The 19252-nt window shown below is 40.5% G+C and overlaps 1 protein-coding gene across 1 annotated transcript in view; it reads left to right on the forward strand.

The window, feature by feature from the left end:
• Positions 1–18976, forward strand: part of LOC126297513 (liprin-alpha-1-like) — a gene marked incomplete at its 3' end in the record, with an annotated part of 961648 nt that extends 942672 nt beyond the window's left edge. Inside the window, 3 exon segments of the mRNA XM_049988399.1 lie at positions 7401–7475; positions 13647–13766; positions 18899–18976. Coding sequence (XP_049844356.1) covers positions 7401–7475; positions 13647–13766; positions 18899–18976 — 273 coding nt within the window.
• Between the last annotated feature and the right edge of the window lie 276 nt (positions 18977–19252).

The raw sequence follows: 19252 nt of genomic DNA on the forward strand, positions 1-19252 counted from the left end.
CCTGCGACCGTAACAGCAGCGCGGTTCCGGACTAAAGCGCCTAGAACCGCTCGACCGCATCGCCCGGCGAGTAATAACAAGGCTGGACGAAACTACATATGAACTCGATCTCTCAAATAATATGCAACATATCCTAGCACTAATAACACATACCAAGAAAATGTAGGATGTGTAACAGTCCGTAAAGCAAATGTTAATTCTGTCACTCTTAACACGCAGCACTAGTCTCAGTATTGTTCACACTTGACTTTTGTCGCACTCCTACTCTGTCAAATAATTGGTTCTTGAAAACTATGTAGCGACTTTAAGCCTTTAAGAACGTGTAACCATTCTACCACTTTAAAGGAATATAAGTCACACTTACTTGCAGTCCAAACTTCGTGAGACCCTTGTCTAGTAACGAACTTCTTAAGTAAACAAGTTATACTTCTGATGCACACTCTCTCTTTTCTCAAACAGAACGGGTAAAACGAGTCTTTATTAGTGCTTGTTCACTAAAAGAAATGACATCCACTTTTCATTAATGATATTTATTTCACAGTTCTTAATTCAGTTTTGAGAGAGCAGAGCTTCGAACGTCAACTAATTGAGACGTCCTGGCAGTCATCTAACGTTATTCAGTTGTAGCATAACTGGCAAAGCTTTTCACTTACGCCGAAGTGCAACATATTGCAGGAATGTCTACTTCCACAGGTGGCTGAATAATTCGTTTCCATGAGCTTTTATGCACATTCTATGGGAAAAAAGACGCACCACGAAGAAGTTCCGCAAATTGGTAACGAACTGATATTCACACAGGTATCGACGGACAATGCAAAATCGTAAACTTTGGCGGCAGATGGATGAATGTGTGACGCTACAGCGCAATTTCACCGCGGAGCTAGCTAAGTTAGTAAGTGAGGGACATGTCCGATAGCAGGGCGTACTCTTCTCGAATTACATTCTGTGTACTCAGTTGGATAGTAACTATGCCTCGCATACAGGCGCGCGAACAATATACACAGAGATCAGCATTTGAGAGGGGACACGTGATCGGGCTCAAAAAAGCCAGTCGAAGTAATCGTCGAATCACACGACATTCGAATAGGAGCGTTGCCACTATTCGACGATGCTGGCGGAAATGGATGAGCCATGGCCGATCACAGCGTCCAAAAGGTAGCGGTCGACCTGGAGAGACGAAAGAACGTGAGAATCCAGCAATCGTCAAAGAGGCACTCGAGCCCTGGATTCATCATTTTCATCGATCCGATGTACAACTGGTGCTTCAGTAACCACAACCACCATTCGTAGGCAGCTCACAGAAAGCCGGCCACCATTGACCTCTGTACTCCAACAGTGATATGGGGCGCATCTCGTTGACTGTGGTAGAATTGTCTTCAGTGGTGAGAACCGCTTCGAATTTAGTACCAATGACGAGCGAAGACGTTTCTAGAGACGCACCGGAAAACGGTGGAGTACCGACCTCATTGTCGTCTGCCATATGGCACAACAACCACGAGTGAAGGTCTGTGGCAGCGTTTCTTTTCACAGCAGAGCCCCTTTGGTTGCCATCCGCGGCACTCTAGAGCCCAGCGGAACGTCGACGATACTCTACACTCTGTTTTGTAGCCTTTTATGGAAAGCCCATTCTTGGGCTTACGTTCCAGTAAGATAATGCCCGCCCGCACACGGCGAGAGTTTCTACTGCTTGTCTTAATGCTTGCCAAACCCTACCTTGGCCAGCATTTGAGAACGTTTGGAGCATTGCGGACAGGGTCCTCAGCCTACTCTTCATCACTACTATATTGTGAGCTGAGTCTGTATCTGGATTTGGGTACGCCTTACAATCCTGTATCTGATTAAGGAATTTCTGTCTGACAATGATGTAATCTAACTGAAATCTTCCCGTATCACCCGGCCTTTCTAAAGTATACCACCACCTCTTCTGAATATCGAACAGAGTATTTGCTATTACTAGCTGAAATTTATTACAGAACTCATTAGCCTTTTCCTTTTCTCATTTCTTGTCCCAAGCCCACATTCTCCTGTAACTTTCTCTCCTACTTCTTCCCCTACAACTGCGTCTCAGTCCCCCATGACTATTAGATTTTCATCTCCCTTTACATACTGTATTACCCCTTCAGTATCTTCATATACTTTCTCTATCTCTTCATCTTTAGCTTGAGACGACGGCATGTATGCCTGAACTATCGTTGTCGGTGTTGGTTTAATTTGCTGCCGATTCTGATAAGAACAACCCTGTCACTGAACTGTTCACCGTAACACATTCTCTGCCCCACCTTCCTATTCATAACGAATCCTAATATTTTCCACTGCTGTTGATATTACATTATACTCATCTAACCAGACATCCTTGTGTTTTTCTGTTTCACTTCACTGACCGCTACTGTATCTAGATTGAGCTTTGCATTTCCCTTTTCAGATTTCGTAGCTTCCTTACCACGTTAAAGCTTCTGACATTCCACACCCAGACTCGTAGAACGTTAGCCTTTCGTTTCTTATTCAGTCTTTTTCTCGTGATCACCTCCCCCTTGGCAATCCCTTCGCGGGGATCATAATGGGGGACTATTCCGGAATTTTTTGCCAATGGAGAGATCATTAAGACACTTTTTCAATTACAGGCCATACTTACTGTGGATACACGTTGTGTGCCTTTAATACAGTGGTTTCCATTGCCTTCTGCATCCTCATGCCGTTGATCATTGTCCCTTTAGGGACAATTTCTCACCCCAAGGACAAGGGAGTGCCCTGAACCTCTTCCGCTCCTCCACCCCCTTTGACAAGGCCATTGGCAGAATGAGAGCGACTTCTTATGCCGGAAGCCTTCGGCAATACTGATTATTAAAAAAAACTTAAGCAGTGGCGAGTTTCGAAGCCGGGCGGGCCTAGGACGATTTTTTGGTTGGTTGGTTGATTTTGGAGAAGGGACCAAACAGCAGGATCGTCTGTCCCATCGGATTAGAGGAGGATGGGAAATGAAGTCGGCCGTCCCTTTCAAAGGAACTATCCCGGCATTTGCCTGAAACGATTTAGGGGAATCACGAGAAACCTAAATAACGATGGCCGGACGCGAATTTCGAACTGTCGTCCTCCCGAATGCGAGTCTAGTGTGCTAACCACTGCACCACGTCACGACCGAGGACGTTTTGATTATTAGTCAAAGATACTACCCGTAGACAACGGATCTTCTTCGAAGCATACTAAAACGGAGTAGTTGGTTCGAATGGTTGATATTCAATTTTTGGGTCTTCTAACTGGACGGAAACAATAGTTTGACACTGGCTAGGAACTATCGTAGTAATCAAGAACCTATTGGTCAAAGGAACCACACTCTGTATACTGGGCGGTGGAGACTAAGTACTTTCCACATTTATGCCATTGTGGCCCCGGGGATCTTAAATTTGTGTCTGTTCAACGTGCACAGTCTAGCTGCCCACGAAACGCTGAAAAACTACTAGGGAAAAGTGTTGTGCGCGTAGTCTGTAGGCAGTGACAGTTAATAGGCTCGTATTCCCTAAGTTTTGACTACATCGCAAGTAATTCAGGCATCTGCAAAATTCCAGTAATAGGTAGGTGTACTTTGAAACACTGGAATATCGCTTACGTCGCAATTCAGTGCCACAAAGAAAATAAACGAATACTTCAAGTGGATCCTGTATATTTAAAGTTGAGAATATGTTGAACAGAGCAATAACGAAATTCACTTCCAACCCGTGTTGAGTGAAAGTGCCTTTTTTATTGTGTAGTAAGTGTAAACAATGGGAAGTAAATAAGGCATACGGAAGAGCATCTCAACACGTCTGGTAAGGAAAAGAGTTTTGACAGTGCTTTATGTATTGTTCACTCTGCACGGAAGCCAGAAGAAGGTTTAACGTCCGGTGTAAAAGCCTGGATGGTAGGGGGGGGGGGGGAGGAGGGGGAGGGGGGAGGTAAAGTGGGGTACCTGCCCCGGGCGGCAATTTCAGGGGGCTACGAATTCATGTTCTTGAAGAAAAAGAACCTTGTTTCACAAAGCGCCTAACATCCAGCGCACGTTGGTCTATCGGTTATTCATATGATTTTAAACACATCTCTGTTGGTTTTTAAACATTTTTGAACGCATTCTAAGTTGATATCTAAACGAATCATAAGTTTAATTTTGAATGCGTGCATTGTGCACGTGATGTCTATGCTAGGGAAATTCCCGTAGCATCTAGAAGTAAGAAACTTTCCCAAAGGCAAAAGGGGACGTGGCTATACGAGTTCAGCCGAATAAACCAGAACGGGTGAATGCCAATCGCTGTTTGTTTATGTGGTTGATTGGGTGTGCGAATGATAAGCGCTATTATAATTATTCAAATGGCTCGGAGCACTATGGGACTTAACTTCTGAGGTCATCAGTCCCCTAGAACTTAGAACTACTTAAACCTAACTAACCTAAGGACGTCACACACATCCATGCCCGAGGCAGGATTCGAACCTGCGACCGTGTCGGTCGCGCGGTTCCAGACTGTAGCGCCTAGAACCGCTCGGCCACCCTGGTCGGTATTTTAATTATTAGCGAAATCTGTAGATTCAGACAACCATAGTGGAAATAAATGACTAACCGGAATAACAGGCAAAAAAGATTACGCATTATTTTCTCGTTGTATTCAAGAAAGTGAAATTTTGACAGAAAGTGTTTGCCAGATCGCTCTACTACTAAGGGCCAGTTCCACAGTCCCCGGGTAGCAGCCGTTTTTAGCGTTTTTAGCGGAATAGCGCGTTGTTATACGAACACGTAATAACGCCTAACCAGAGAATAAATGCGGAATAACTAAATCGGACCGGCCGCGGTGGTCTCGCGGTTCTAAGCGCGCAGTCCGGAACCGTGCGACTGCTACGGTCGCAGGTTCGAATCCTGCCTCGGGCATGGATGTGTGTGATGTCCTTAGGTTAGTTAGGTTTAAGTAGTTCTAAGTTCTAGGGGACTGATGACCACAGCAGTTGAGTCCCATAGTGCTCAGAGCTATTTGAACCAAACCGGTGATTCTGACAGGGTTGGTGAAGTTAACCGGAGAGTGATGACAAGATTCTTTGTTAGAACGACAAAGGAGAAGAAACGGGGGCATCGCTCACATTATCTGTAAGAATATGACGATTCCAAATTTATATAAAAATTTCGTACTACTCTTACTTTTTGATCTCATGCTTTAGAAACTGGAGCACATGAATGAATTGTGAAACTATTTCTTCACATAGAACTTTCTGCTTGTATTAGTCCCAACAGGCATTTGATATCGGTACTTCGTGAATTATATTCTGTTATGCTATTAATGTAAATGAGGTAAATAAAAATGACCTTTTGTGCCAAAACAGTCTCGCTTATTTGGCGTGTGTTACAGTTACTGGTTTTGTGTTTCCTATACAGTATTTAATTTTATGTCACAGAAAAGAGACTTATTAGCTTAAAGGTAACAAAGGATGTCAAACAGACCGACTGGAAGCAGGAGAGACACCACAGGACATTTTAATTTCCACTGTCCTGAATATAGTTTTGATGTCTTCCATTACAAAATATGCACGTTTGAATTCCACAGAGCGAAATACAGTGACGTGAGATAGAGAGTGCTGTGTGAAGAGGCATGGCACTGCACTTGGCACACTGAAGACCAAATAACATGTCTTACATTTCATCGAACATTCACTGGTACTCAAAATTAAAGCACAAACCGCTGTTTCCCCGTTCTGTATATAGCTCACGATATAATCATACAAACTGTCAACAGATGTCCGTACAATCTTATTCCACACGGAAGATAGCATTCCGGTCAGTGGACAACCAGCCAATGATGACGTTAGGACATCTGTCAGACGGATTGGTGTTCGCTGGGTAGTCTCACGTCCACAATCGCTGTTTAGACAGTCACAGACGATGCAGTATGGCATAGAGAAGACGCCTGCCAGACTCTGCGGTGGAAGGCAATAGGAAGAATGGAAGCAGGACAGTCGCAAACTGTTGTGGCCCGATGACTTAATGTGAATGATTCTGTTGTTGCTCGGATCTAGCGACAGTTTGCAGAGACCGAAACTGTATCACGAAGACCACCGCACAGCCGACCATGTGTGACACCCCAAGAAGAGAACCGTTATTTGGCTGTAAGGATACGACAGTACTGGCTTAGTACTGCACGGCAACTGGCACGTGACATCTCAGCATCCTCTGGACATGTTGCATCGTGGCAAACTGTGTACTGAAGGCTTCGGCAAAATGGCCTTTATTATCGGAGATCTGCTGTATGTGTACCTCTGATGAATCTTCGCAAAAGGGAACGTCTAGAGTGCAGCCGTCAACATGCCACCTGGACGGTCAAACAGTGGGCCAATCTTCTTTTCACAGATGAATCCCGATTTGGTCTGTACAGCGATTCTCGAAGGATTGGCATCTAGAGAGAAAGTGGAGCACATTTCGGGACTCAAACATTGTGGGAAGAGACCAGTATCGCGGAGGACCTTTAATAGTGTGGGCGGGGATAACGTTGACCACCGAACACCTCTTCATGAAACTGTACTGGTGAATCGGCAAGGTTTAACTGCTGTCAGATGTGACGAGATCTTGGGACCTCATGTGCGATTGTTGCCAGGTGCTGTGGGCCCAGAGTTCGTATTGATTGACGATAATGCTCGACCTCGTAGAGCAGGGATGGTTGATGTTTTCTTGGAAACGGAATATATTGCACACATGTCGTGCCCTGCTCGCTTTCCCGATTTGAATCCTATAGGGCATGTCTAGGATACACTAAGGAGACGGGTCGCATCACGTCAGCACCCAACATTTGCGAGCAGCTCTGTAGGAAGAATGGCCGTTATTGCCTCAACATAAGATTAATGACATCATTCACAGCATTCCCCGTCGTTGTCAGGCCTCTATTGCTGCCAGAGGTGATCGCATGCCATAGTAAGTACGTTAACCAGTTGCTGGAATGTGTGCGTGAATCCGTTAAGTTGCACAACCTTGCAAAATTTCCGTTTGTTTCTTTAATTTTGGACATCAGTGTATATGTTTTATATATCAAGCTCTTCAGAAAGCTGTGCGCTACAAAGTGAACATATTTTAAAAAACTATTTTTGTAAATTTTTGACGTCCTGTCTCAAACGCTCGAGAGTGAAAGGAGTGGCGGCACTATCAAGATTTTGACCCGGTTCGGAAGTATTGTAGATCCGAGGTTGCCCTTATATTGTATTCAATCCTCAAGATTATACACAGACTTGTTGATAATAGAGATGTTTGACTGTGCCCGTGTTCTGTCTGTAGGTATAATGGAACTGTTGCTGTTATGTGGTTCTGTCCCCCCAAAAAATAACACACTTAGACAATGAAATTCCTGAGCTTCAGGGTTTTGTATTTTCAGAAGCTGTGAAAAATTTCTTTGTATGTGCAGGTTAGAGAACGACTGCGGGTTGCTCTGGAGAGGGTGGCAGCCCTTGAGGAGGAGCTTTCAACTACCAAAGAAGAAGTAAGTAATGGCTTTCTCTATAATACTCTTTCTTTCATGTCCATTAGTGGGACTAATATGCCACAATGTTTTCTCCTCCTTTTTTTTACCTACATTCAAATTACTGTATTTGTGTTTCTTCTCTATTTTTCATGAAGTGAAGTTTGTCAATATTGGTTTTGATGAAAGTGCAAAATAATATACGCGATCCAAGGCTTTGGGGAAACATACATAACAATTTTTATTTTTAGAAAAGTACAAGAAACTAAGAGAGGGGTTCATCACTGGATCAAGGGTGATAGGAAATGAGTATTTTGTGTTTCAGGAAGCATTGATGCCCTCATTAAAATCGCTTGGTGGACCTAAATTTTGTGCTCATAACGTTTCACTCCACTCTCGCCTTGCAAGACAGTGCAGAAAATTTTATATTTCGCTAGAAGGTACAGCGTACTACTAACTGTTTGCTGTTACAGTCACAGAAACTGAGTCTGTAGTGTTCTGATGACAAAACTATGTATATACAGTATATTTTTCAATTTATATACGTGCTCAAAAGTTTATTCAACAATAAAATCAGATATGTTATTCATGCTGGTCATTTGACACTTCGGCAGTGTGTCACACAATTCTTTTTCCTGGGCAGAATGTCGAAGAGTTCTGCAGCTGCACATTTCACTGATCTGTGTCAAAATTAAATTCAATAGAGGGAAGTGAAGATCATTTTTCATTCTAATATTGTATTTATGAATGTATCTCTTACTCTCAAACTGCAATGAATTGCTGAAAACTAATGTCATCCCTGAATAAATGTACTTAGAGTCTATGGTTAATATTGAAAATTGTATAAACAGATGCCTGCTGGATATAATTGTCTGAACCTTATACATTATAATTACTTTCCTTTATGCTATGAATACTTGTTCTCTAAGTCAGAAGTTACTGAGAATATTGTTATGTGGGCATCAGTGAATGAAAATATGCAGAAGATACTAACGTACCAATTTCTGTGTCCCCCAAGTTAGCAATTATTCTATTGGTAAAAGTATTAAACATAATTTTTAACAATCTTACTGTAAGGTTTTTGTAGTTCAAATTTCATAAGTACACAGACCCAAGAACTTTTAACTTTCTATCCTCTTTATTATTTCATGTTTGTACACAACATTGATAGGAGGTGGGATATTTTTGACAGTGCAGTACTTTCTCAGTTTCGTTTTCTGATAGTGTGGAAATAGTCTATTTGTAAAAGAAAACATAATAACTTCAACAAAAACAGTACTTACAGTTTTCCTTGTGGATGCTTCTTTACTCGACTTGGCAATAATGCTTGTATGTCTGCAAAAATGACTACTTCTGCCTCCTGATTCAAATAAAGACTATGAATGTAAAGAAAGAACAGTAATGGGCCCATGTTTCAGTCCTTCAGAGCAGCCATTTCTCCCCATGCAGATGACAGTGATGTGGGATCCCTAATTCTATTGCTTACACATCCTAGTGTAACTTTCTGCATCTTATTTCTTAAGCAGCAACTAAAAAGGAATTTGCTGTACAAAGCATTCCATAAAACTTAGTTTCTTTATTATATATTATTATTGACACAATAAAATGCCCTTGATAAGTCACATAACATCCCAGTATCTGATATTTTATGCTTCTGTAAGAAAAAAAATGTGTGTTCAGTGAAAGTACAAATACCTGCTTCAGCAGAGCAGCCTTCGGATGTCCACACTGTGGTTTACTAAGTATTCCATTACTAAACAAGTGGATAACAAGCCCCAAAACAATTGACTTTTTGAAAATTTTGGAAAATGATATAAGTTTTAAAACTGACCAGTATTGCAGTCTCCATAAAGAGATGCCTAGAACAACAAATTTTAATTTACCCAGGAGAATGTCATGAATTAATGGTGTATTACACATATGCTTGAGTGTGTTACATACTAAAGGGCCGCAGTTTTTAAATGAGTCTTGAACTGAAGGACAAGGACTGTCAGAAATGCCACACTCAAGCATGTTATGATGACTTCTCTGTCCATAAATTCTGTGCGAAAGGAAAAAACTCCAAGGATGTAGGAAAGTATTTAAAATTCTGAGTTAGTGAAGTAAATGATTGTCCACTTTGAAAGTTTAAGATAATGCATATGAAATGAATCTAAAATTGTGTAATATGTAACTGAGCTCTTATATCTCTGTATCAGATAGTATACACTGAGCAGCCAGAACATTATGACCACCGACCTATTATCAATATAAAGCCGTCCAGGCAATAGCAGTGTCACCTGGCGATGGATGACTTCTAATCAGACACACGTGTGGTGCATGTAGTACCAGTGAGCATGCTGTCCCCATATTGAATGGAGAAGGTGCGCAATCGATCTGAGTTTGACCGTGGGTAGGTTTTGATGGCCCAGAGGTTTGGCACGAGAATTCCAGAAACTGCACGACTTGTCGGGCGTTTGAGGAGCGCTGTGGTGAGTGTCTTCAACATATTACGAAACCCAGGTGAAAGCATGTCCAGACGTCATGGAACTGGGTGGCCACCCGTTATTACAGATGTCACACGTCGTAGGCTGGGCATACCGGTAAGACAGGACAGGTGGCCCATGCCAATGTTAACACCACGACCTCACCAACTACGAATGAAATGGACACGTGACCATCGGCACTGCAATTTGGCACAGTGGCAGAGCAATGCACGATCTGGTGAATCCCGACACCTTCTTCATCATACCGATGGGAGGACGCAAATCTGTCCTCATCCAGGGAAACAGCTCCTTGACTCATGTATTACAGGGCGGAGACAAGCTGGCTGCTGTGCGCATCCATGGGTCCAGTGGAGCTCGTGCAAGATATCGTGGTGGTCAAGGAATATACTTCACTGGTTGCAGACCACGTACACTCCTTCATGACAATCATGTCTCCAAACGGCAATGAATTTTTCAACAAGATAATGCGCCATCTCATAAAGCTAGCCGGCCGTTGCGACCGAGCGGTTCTAGGCGCTTCAGTCTGGAACCGCGCGACCGCTACGGTGGCAGGTTCGAATCCTGCCTCGGGCATGGATGTGTATGATGTCCTTAGTTAGGTTTAAGTAGTTCTAAGTTGTAGGGGCTGATGGCCTCAGATGTTAAGTACCATAGTACTCAGAGCCATTTGAACTATTTCATAAAGCTAGATGTATTATGGAGCGGTTCGAGGAATATGGTGGCGAGTTCCAATCGATGTGCTGGCTCCCCAATTCGCCAGATCTGAACCCAATCGAACAAATCTGGGATGCGATTGAACGTGGCGTCAGAGCTTATCACCCTTCTCTCAGGAATTTACGGGATTAGGTGAGTTGTGTGTACAGATGCGGTGCAACTCCCTCTAGCGACCTGCCAAGGCCTTATTGCTTCCATGCCACGATGCGTCGCCGTTGTCCGTTCCGAAGGTGGACATACCGGCTATTAGGTAGGTGGTCATAATTTTCTGGCCGATCAGTGTATGTACAGATAATCATTTGGCGTGATCTGCAATGAATAGAAAAAGTAAATGTAGGGAAAGCAAGTACCGAACCCTGTTTCATAACAAAAATTTGTAGAAAATTTTACCTATAAACAGAGACAGTGATTACACGAGACCTAGTATTTGATTGTGCAGTTTCTAACTGATCACAGTGAATGAAGAAAAGAACAAATCTAAAGGCATGCAACTACTTTCGTAATAGTCGTATCAGACTGCATCATGCAGATGTTCAGTAACTTTGAATAAAACAGAAAGGGTGCAAATATAGTAAAACAATCCGAAACCGGTATAAAATGAGACTAAAATGATTTTCCAAATTGGCCTAGCTTCCGAATTACACAAAACTCACTAGGCTCCATAAATTTGTCAGGCATCATTCACAAAAATATAAATTCGTAATTATGCACTTATTTACGTACCTTCGGTCGTGCACAATGTATGTTCATTTACTTTAGGCTATACTGTACAATAGAGCCCAAGATTATTACATTAATTGATAAATAATGCGGTAGTTCTGTAATTTTACCCTAACATTATTGTTGTAGATACATACATATCGTTTCCGGGTTTATTTGCTTTACATTTCACATTTTTCGCTTCACGTCAAGAAGGGAAACCTGTTTGAATTTCCTGCTCAGAATTGTTTTTCTACGCAATATTTTGCACTATACAGTAGTTCCAACAGCGTAGGAGACTGTGTGTGCTGCAAACTGGATAACATCGTTTGTGCATGAAATAGCTTCTTCAGATGTATTAGATGTATTAATTTTTCTAGGGACAGCATTTTGCTCCACTTCCTCTTCCTTTGTTTCTTCCGGATCATCATCTCCATCGTGGATTCCTGTTAAATCTGTTGGTGAAGTAAATGTGGAGTGAGTTGACACAAAGTCATCACTTCGAATTTAGTCATCTGCACTACATAAAATGTTTCGCATTTTAATTAATTAAGCACTTGCTGCGACATTTACTTGAATTTCGATGGCCACAGAAACGTCATATGCTTGACATCCAAACGCTGCCATATTGAAGCACTTGGTGACAGTTTGGGGCTTTATTTCCCTTACTGCCAAGCCAATAAGGTTTACTGAATGTAGGACAGAAACTGACCCTGCAAGAGCAAATGCACCTGCGGCTTCTTCAACACTAAGTACAAGAAACTGCATCAGTTATCGCCTATAATGAGACTTGACTGTGTAAAGAACACCCTGGTCCATGGGTTTTGTGAGGCTGGTTGAACCTGGTGGTAACCAAGCCAGTTTCACGTTTGCTAACTTGATCTTAAGGTGTCAGGTTGCATTGTCTAGGAAGATGAGAACTTGCCGATTTCATTTTTTCGTTGGCATTGAAAGATCCCAGACATTCTTCCAGAAGACCGCCCTCCATCCACGCCTTTTTATTGCTTCGCTAAGTGACTGGAAGCTAACTGACTTTCATATTTTTGAAACAACGCGGTTTTGCTGCAATTCCCGTCAGCAATGGCTTATCCATTTCACCTAACACTTTTCAATACAGCAGTACAGTGAGTCTTTCCTTGGACATTTTTCCGCCGGTGCATTTTTCACCTCGAATTGCTAGAGATTTTGAGAGCAATGCGCGATAAAACAGTCCCGTTTCATCGGCATTGATCACGTCTTTCGGGCCATAATTCGCAATTGGGTCGTACAGTATTGTCTTCCGTTCTGCTGCAACACTTCATTCCACACGATGTTGTGCGTAGCTTTGAAACTGTCCAGATAGCCTGTGGCTGACTGGAACTCCGTATTTCCAAGCTCTTAAGTGACTTTCCGAGCCTCATGCAACATGGGTCCTTTTTTGTGCAGTTACGAACCATTCCCACACACTCTCTCGTTAATTTCTCCGTCGCCTTTCTTTCCATTTGCCCGTTCCCTTTCATCTATTTACTTACAGTGCTACTAGCCAACTGAAAGTGACAGAAAATAATGCAGATAGTGCATTTCTTTGGAATGCTTGACGCTGACGGGTAAAACCATGTTCCAGCACCCGTCAGTAATAACGGAAAAAGAGAAACGCGGACAAACAGACCGCTTGCTTTTGATGTCCCGAAAGTGCGCGCAAGTTGTTCGTTGTTGTACATAGCAGAGTGGTTTTATTTCCACAGCCGCAGCACCGCGCTACGCCGAATCTCATTTAGTACTGTACAAGTTCTTTTTCGCTGTAATAAATTATTAATTAAGTCTTAAAAATTACAGTCCGTTTCCGCGTTAGGCACGTTCCACCTTATCAAAAATTAGCATATAAAAGTGTATTGAACGCTAAGAGATTGAAATACTTGTACGGTTTGGGCAGATTTCCGAAATATGCACGTTCCGCTTTGATCATGTTGTACTATAATATTGGTACCACATTTCCCTATACGGGACAATAAACGGGACAGAGCAGCTTTAAATGCAGCGAAGCATAGAGATTCCACACAGAAATTGAGACAGTGTATGATAAATATATTATAAAAGACACACACTTAATCATGTATAAAGCTGATAAGGGTTCTGTCACATTGTGAACCTTGACATTATATGACTGTTTTAATTTCTGTCAAAAATTAAAGTGGATAAAAATCAATTGTTAAAGAAGTAGCTGTTTAACACAATCATTGTATAAAATTTCTAGAGTTATTGATTTCTGTTTTGTGAACTGTGTTAATGAATCACCCTGTCATCTCCATTTCAGTTACAGCAGTACAAATTAGGTCGTGTTCCAGCTGATGAGAGTAGTAGACCAAAGGAAAATGGTCAACAGGATGAAGAACATAAGGGTGATCAAGCAACAGCCCATGCTGCCCTTACTAAGGTAATGCCTTGTGTCGGTGAGTGACAGAAGTAACTGTTGAACATCTATTGTGGTCTTACACTGTGTTTTAACGTATAAAATGAAATTTATATTGGTTAAAGCTCAACTCAGGCTCTGTTTTGTCAAACTGATATTTTAATTTGGCTAGCACACGAGGGTCAATGGTGACATTTGTTATTAACAGTATAAATCATTCATGGTTGTATCGTCTCTGGAAATAGTGCATCCTCTGATACTTTCCTAATTCAAAGTAGCTGGAGAACTTATTTTGGAAACAACTGTGTGTCTTCAAAGACTAATGAAGTGAAACCTTATATTCAAATTAAGTTCATTCATTTGATCAACTAAACATGTCTAATCCTCTTTGTGTAATTAAGTGTGCGGAAGTTAAGCCTTGTTTGTTTTCATTTACCTTTGTTTTCTTAAAAGGGAACACAGTCCAATTCTCAAACGTAACTATTCTCAGTTACGAATAAATGTCCATTTTCGTTTGTTTCTCATTGTACTGGAATTGCTGTAGTTTGCAGATTTGTGGTAGTTGTATGCTTAAACAAGTACTGCATGTGGACTTTTATACTGCTTCTCCTAATAAATCAACTGCCTACACTTAATTTTGAAATGCCTTTTTTGCATGGATATCGGTATTTGCTGTAGGGTTTACATGTTATTGGATGAAAATGTTGCAGACATGAATGTAGTGGAAGTTTCTAGATAAAAATTAATTTTTAGATATTCATAAATTAACTGAAAGCAGCACGATGTAACACTTGTGAAACACGAAGAAAAAAGTGGTAATGAGTTTGCCTCTACTTACATTGAAAAAGAATGGATTAGTCTGTTTATTGCATTTAGTTTATTTTATCTATGCTTCCCCTCCATATAAAGTAATCTCCGTATTTAGTTCTTTTTCATTTCACAAGAGGTATTTGACATACCAATAACATTATGCTGCCAAATTATTATGCTGCTCGACACAATGTTTTTCTTTCTAAAAAATGTCATGTTATCATGACAAGTTTTCCCTCCATTCACCATTGAGCGGTGTGTCTGTAGTAGATTGTAACGTACTGGTATTGTCCTAATTGTAAGTAGGCCTAGATGGAGAACTGACCTAGGGAACCACTGTGTGCCTTCAGAAAGTAATGAAGTTAAATCTTCTAGTCAAATTAAGCTGACTCACTTGATCAGCTAAACATTTGTTTCTCAATTTTCTGATTCTTTCCTTCCCCTGTCTTATAAGGCACAGGTTCTACATGGTAACTTTTATCTGACAATTCACAAGTTCAAAAGGTGTATTCAGTGGTGGCATGCCACTAATGAGTTGTTTGTATTCCCCAAACAACAGTGGCTTCTATGTTTTTTATGATTGGAGATGAAGTACAAGGAATTTTGCAATCCCCTGCCATGCCTTGTGAAGTTTCATGACATGAAAGACTTACGAAATGCTGAAATTGTATATATGGTGGTAAATTGTGTGCTGTTCATGGTTTCTTGAGTTTGTAATTGTAGCATGTAACATCATGTAAAAAAAAATGTCTTTTCAAGTAATATTTTGTTGATGCTGTAATCCATGATCTCCAAACATTCAGTACTCTCTTTGTTATATCAGAATACCGATTTCTCAGGAATGCAGCATTCATATGACGAATCTCATCTGCTTATCCAAGCATAAAATTTCAGTTTCACACTTTGTCTACTTTGATTATTTGTTTTATCAGGTATGTTAATGAGTGTTATTTCTGCCACTGAAGTTTAACTTTTTTTATTTGGTCTGCAATATATCTGCAATTGATTACTTTCCTTTTTTATGTTTACTATTTAAATCTGATAGTGAAATGTGTGCCTGTCAGGTGACTGAAATATTTATGGGTATCATAAGGTCTATTGAGCCTCATGATCAAAGAGATTATGAAATTTATGAAATCAACATTTCTGCATCTACATCCATACTCTGCAAGCCACCTGACAATGTATGGTGGTGGGTACCTTGAGTACCTATATCGGTTCTCCCTTCTATTCCAGTCTCGTATTGTTTGTGGAAAGAAAGATTGTCGGAATGCCTCTGTGTGGGCTCCAACCTCTCTGATTTTATCCTCATGGACTCTTCGCGAGATATACGTTGGAGGAAGCAATATACTGCTTGACTCCTTGGTGAAGGTATGTTCTCGAAACTTCAACAAAAGCCCGTACCGAGCTACTGAGCGTCTCTCTTGTAGTCTTCCACTGGAGTTTATCTATCATCTTCATAACGCTTTCGCAATTACTAAATGATCCTGTAACTAAGTGTGCTGCTCTCCATTGGATCTTCTCTATTTCTTCTATCAACCCTATCTGGTACAAATCGCACACTGGTGAGCAATATTCAAGCAGTGGTCAAACAAGTGTACTTTAACCTACTCCCTTTGTTTTCAGATTGCATTTCATTAAGATTCTTCCAATGAATTTCAGTCTGGCATCTGCTTTACCGACGATCAGCTTTATATGATCATTTCATTTTAAATCACTCCTAATGCCTACTCCCAGATCATTTATGGAATTAACTGCTTCCAATTGTTGACCTGCTATATTATAGCTAAATGATAAAGGATTTTTCTTTCTGTGTATTCGCAGGGCATTACACTTGTCAACATTGAGATTCAGTTGCCATTCCCTGCACCATGCGTCAGTTCGTTGCAGATCCTCCTGCATTTCAGTACAATTTTCCATTGTTACAACCTCTCGACATTCCACAGCATCATCCGCAAAAAGCCTCAGTGAACTTCTGATGTTATCCACAAGGTCATTTATGTATATTGTGAATAGCAATGGTCCTGTGACACTCCCCTGCAGCACACCTGAAATCACTCTTACTTTGGAAGACTTCTCTCCATTGAGAATGACATGCTGCATTCTGTTATTTAGAAACTCTTCAATCCAATCACAAAATTGGTCTGATAGTCCATATGCTCTTACTTTGTTTATTAAACGACTGTGGGGAACTGTATCAAAAGCGTTGCAGAAGTCAAGAAACATGGCATCTACCTGGGAACCCGTGTCTATGGCCCTCTGAGTCTCATGGACGAACAGCGCGAGCTGGGTTTTACACGACGGTCTTTTTTGAAACCCATGCTGATTCCTACAGAGTAGATTTCTAGTCTCCAGAAAAGTCATTATACTCTAACATAATACGTGTTCCAAAATTCTACAACTGATCAACGTCAGATATATAGGTCTATAGATCTGCACATCTATTCGACATCCCTTCTTGAAAACGGGGATGACATGTGCCCTTTTCCAATTCTTTGGAACACTATGCTCTTCTAGAGACCTATGGTACACCGCTGCAAGAAGGGGGCAAGTTCCTTCGTGTGCTCTGTGTAAAACGAACCGGTATCCCATCAGGTCCAGCAGCCATTCCTCTTTTTAGCGATTTTAATTGTTTCTCTATCCTTCTGTTGTCTATTTCTAAATCTACCATTTTGTCATCTGTGCGACAATTTAGAGAAGGAATGACAGTGCAGTCTTCCTCTGTGAAACAGCTTTGCAAAAAGACATTTAGTATTTCGGCCTTTAGTCTGTCATCTTCTGTTTCAGTACAAGGAATAAAGACCATGGTACATCTTCACATTTTTCATATATTCAGAGTGTTTGCTCAAATGAAAGTCACGTAAATGGTACAGAAAATTGTAGAAGCACTGATATCGGAGACTTAAATCTCTGGATTTGTAATTTGACACTCTGCTTACTAAGGGACATGTTTCTTCTGAAACATCAAAAGTACTGTTTTAGGAAGTGTGTTGTTATTATTTTGGTTGTCAAAACAGTAAAAATGGTCTTGTAAACTGACACACAGTCCGGAGAGTGGTGTGTTGACCACATGTCCCTCCATATCCATTTCCAGTGATGCCTGTGGGCTGAGGATGACAAGGCAGCCAGACAGTACCATTGGGCCTTCATGGCCTATTAGGGAGAAGTTTAGTTTTTTAAAGCAGTAAAAAAGATGTAGGGCTGTTGTATGAATACTTAGATTTGCAGACTTACAAATGGAGAATTTCAGGCTGATATCAGATTGTGGCTAGAGTTAATATCTCACCATTATGGAAAGCTTTCTTTCTTTCTTATTTTATTAAATATGTTTTATAAAACAGAATACCTTTTATTTTTGGTATTTTTCTTTCACTGGGTGTGATATTTTTTTCATATTTTCTGTGGGTTTGAGCTCATATTTCAGTTTTAGTAGTTCAGTAGTTCTGTGGAACAGCTGACTATCATTACAAAGCAATATTAACATACAAAACTGAATGTTGATTGACTTGATTAACAGCTTATGCAGAAACATTGTTTTGCATCTAGTGTATATGATGATAATTGCATCATGGAAATAATATGAAATTTTCAAAGATAAAATCTAAATGTGAAAACCTATTATTTTATAGCGGAAGTGAATTTTTATGCTCTGTGATATGTACATATAAAATTGTGTGTCAGTGGCGCCATTTATGGGCAGGTGGGTGGCCAGTTGGGTGATTGAAATAGAAGAAAGAATGAGGAAAACAATTCAAGTACGAGATTTTTATCAGGGAATAGCACTAATTTGGCAGTATATTGCACTTGGTATTTCAGAAACCACATTTAAAATTTCCAGTTAAAAACTGAAATATTCTCTCATAACTGAGCAGCATGTTGCAAATCCAACTCTTTGTTTCATGCAGAAGTTTAGAAATAGTTCACTGAAGATTTCCATATTATGCTACAGACTGAATTATAGTGACCCTTGGAAGTATATTTGTTCTTTTGCACTACAAGCACTGTTTTCAAAGCAGTTGTGAAGATTACGTGACTGTAGTTATGTTCCCGTAGAATTATATTTCTCTCAAAACTTTTAAATGTTCCAGATGTAGATTATTAATCATTCACCTATTTGTTGCTCGCTGCTACAGTACAGTGCAACCTGGTATCTTAGAAATTGTTGTTTTGTAATGATACTGTATTGGCTTGAATTTTTATATTCCAGTAACATATTCAGTCTATGTCCGTATCTCCTCCCCCTGACACTATTGCTGTGTAGTTGCTTTTATCACTCATAGATTCAGCTGAAATGGTGGTTGTTTTATGTTTTTGATGTTGTTGTAAGCATTGTTTCTTGCACGCAGCGTCTCTCTAATGGTGCCATCGAACCTGATTCTGATGTGGCACGTGTTCTTGAGCTGCAGAATACAGTAGATAAACAGGTGAGCAGTGGGAGTCACTCAATTATTTGTAAAACAATGAAATCTGAAAACTTATACTACTATCTAAAATGAAGAGAGATTTTACTATTTCAGTAGTACCTTCCCCATGTGGAAAGAATACTGAGACTAATAAAATTTTTTGTCTGGGTAATTATACAAGTAAAAAAGACCTAAACTAATAATAATCAAGTGGTATTGCTTTAAACATTTTAATTAAATAATGATGAACTTATTGTGTTAGCATATTGGTTTTGTACTTTGTGTTGGAAAAAACGG

The sequence above is a fragment of the Schistocerca gregaria genome, chromosome X, assembly GCF_023897955.1.
Source record: "Schistocerca gregaria isolate iqSchGreg1 chromosome X, iqSchGreg1.2, whole genome shotgun sequence".
NCBI classification, from domain to species: domain Eukaryota; kingdom Metazoa; phylum Arthropoda; class Insecta; order Orthoptera; family Acrididae; genus Schistocerca; species Schistocerca gregaria.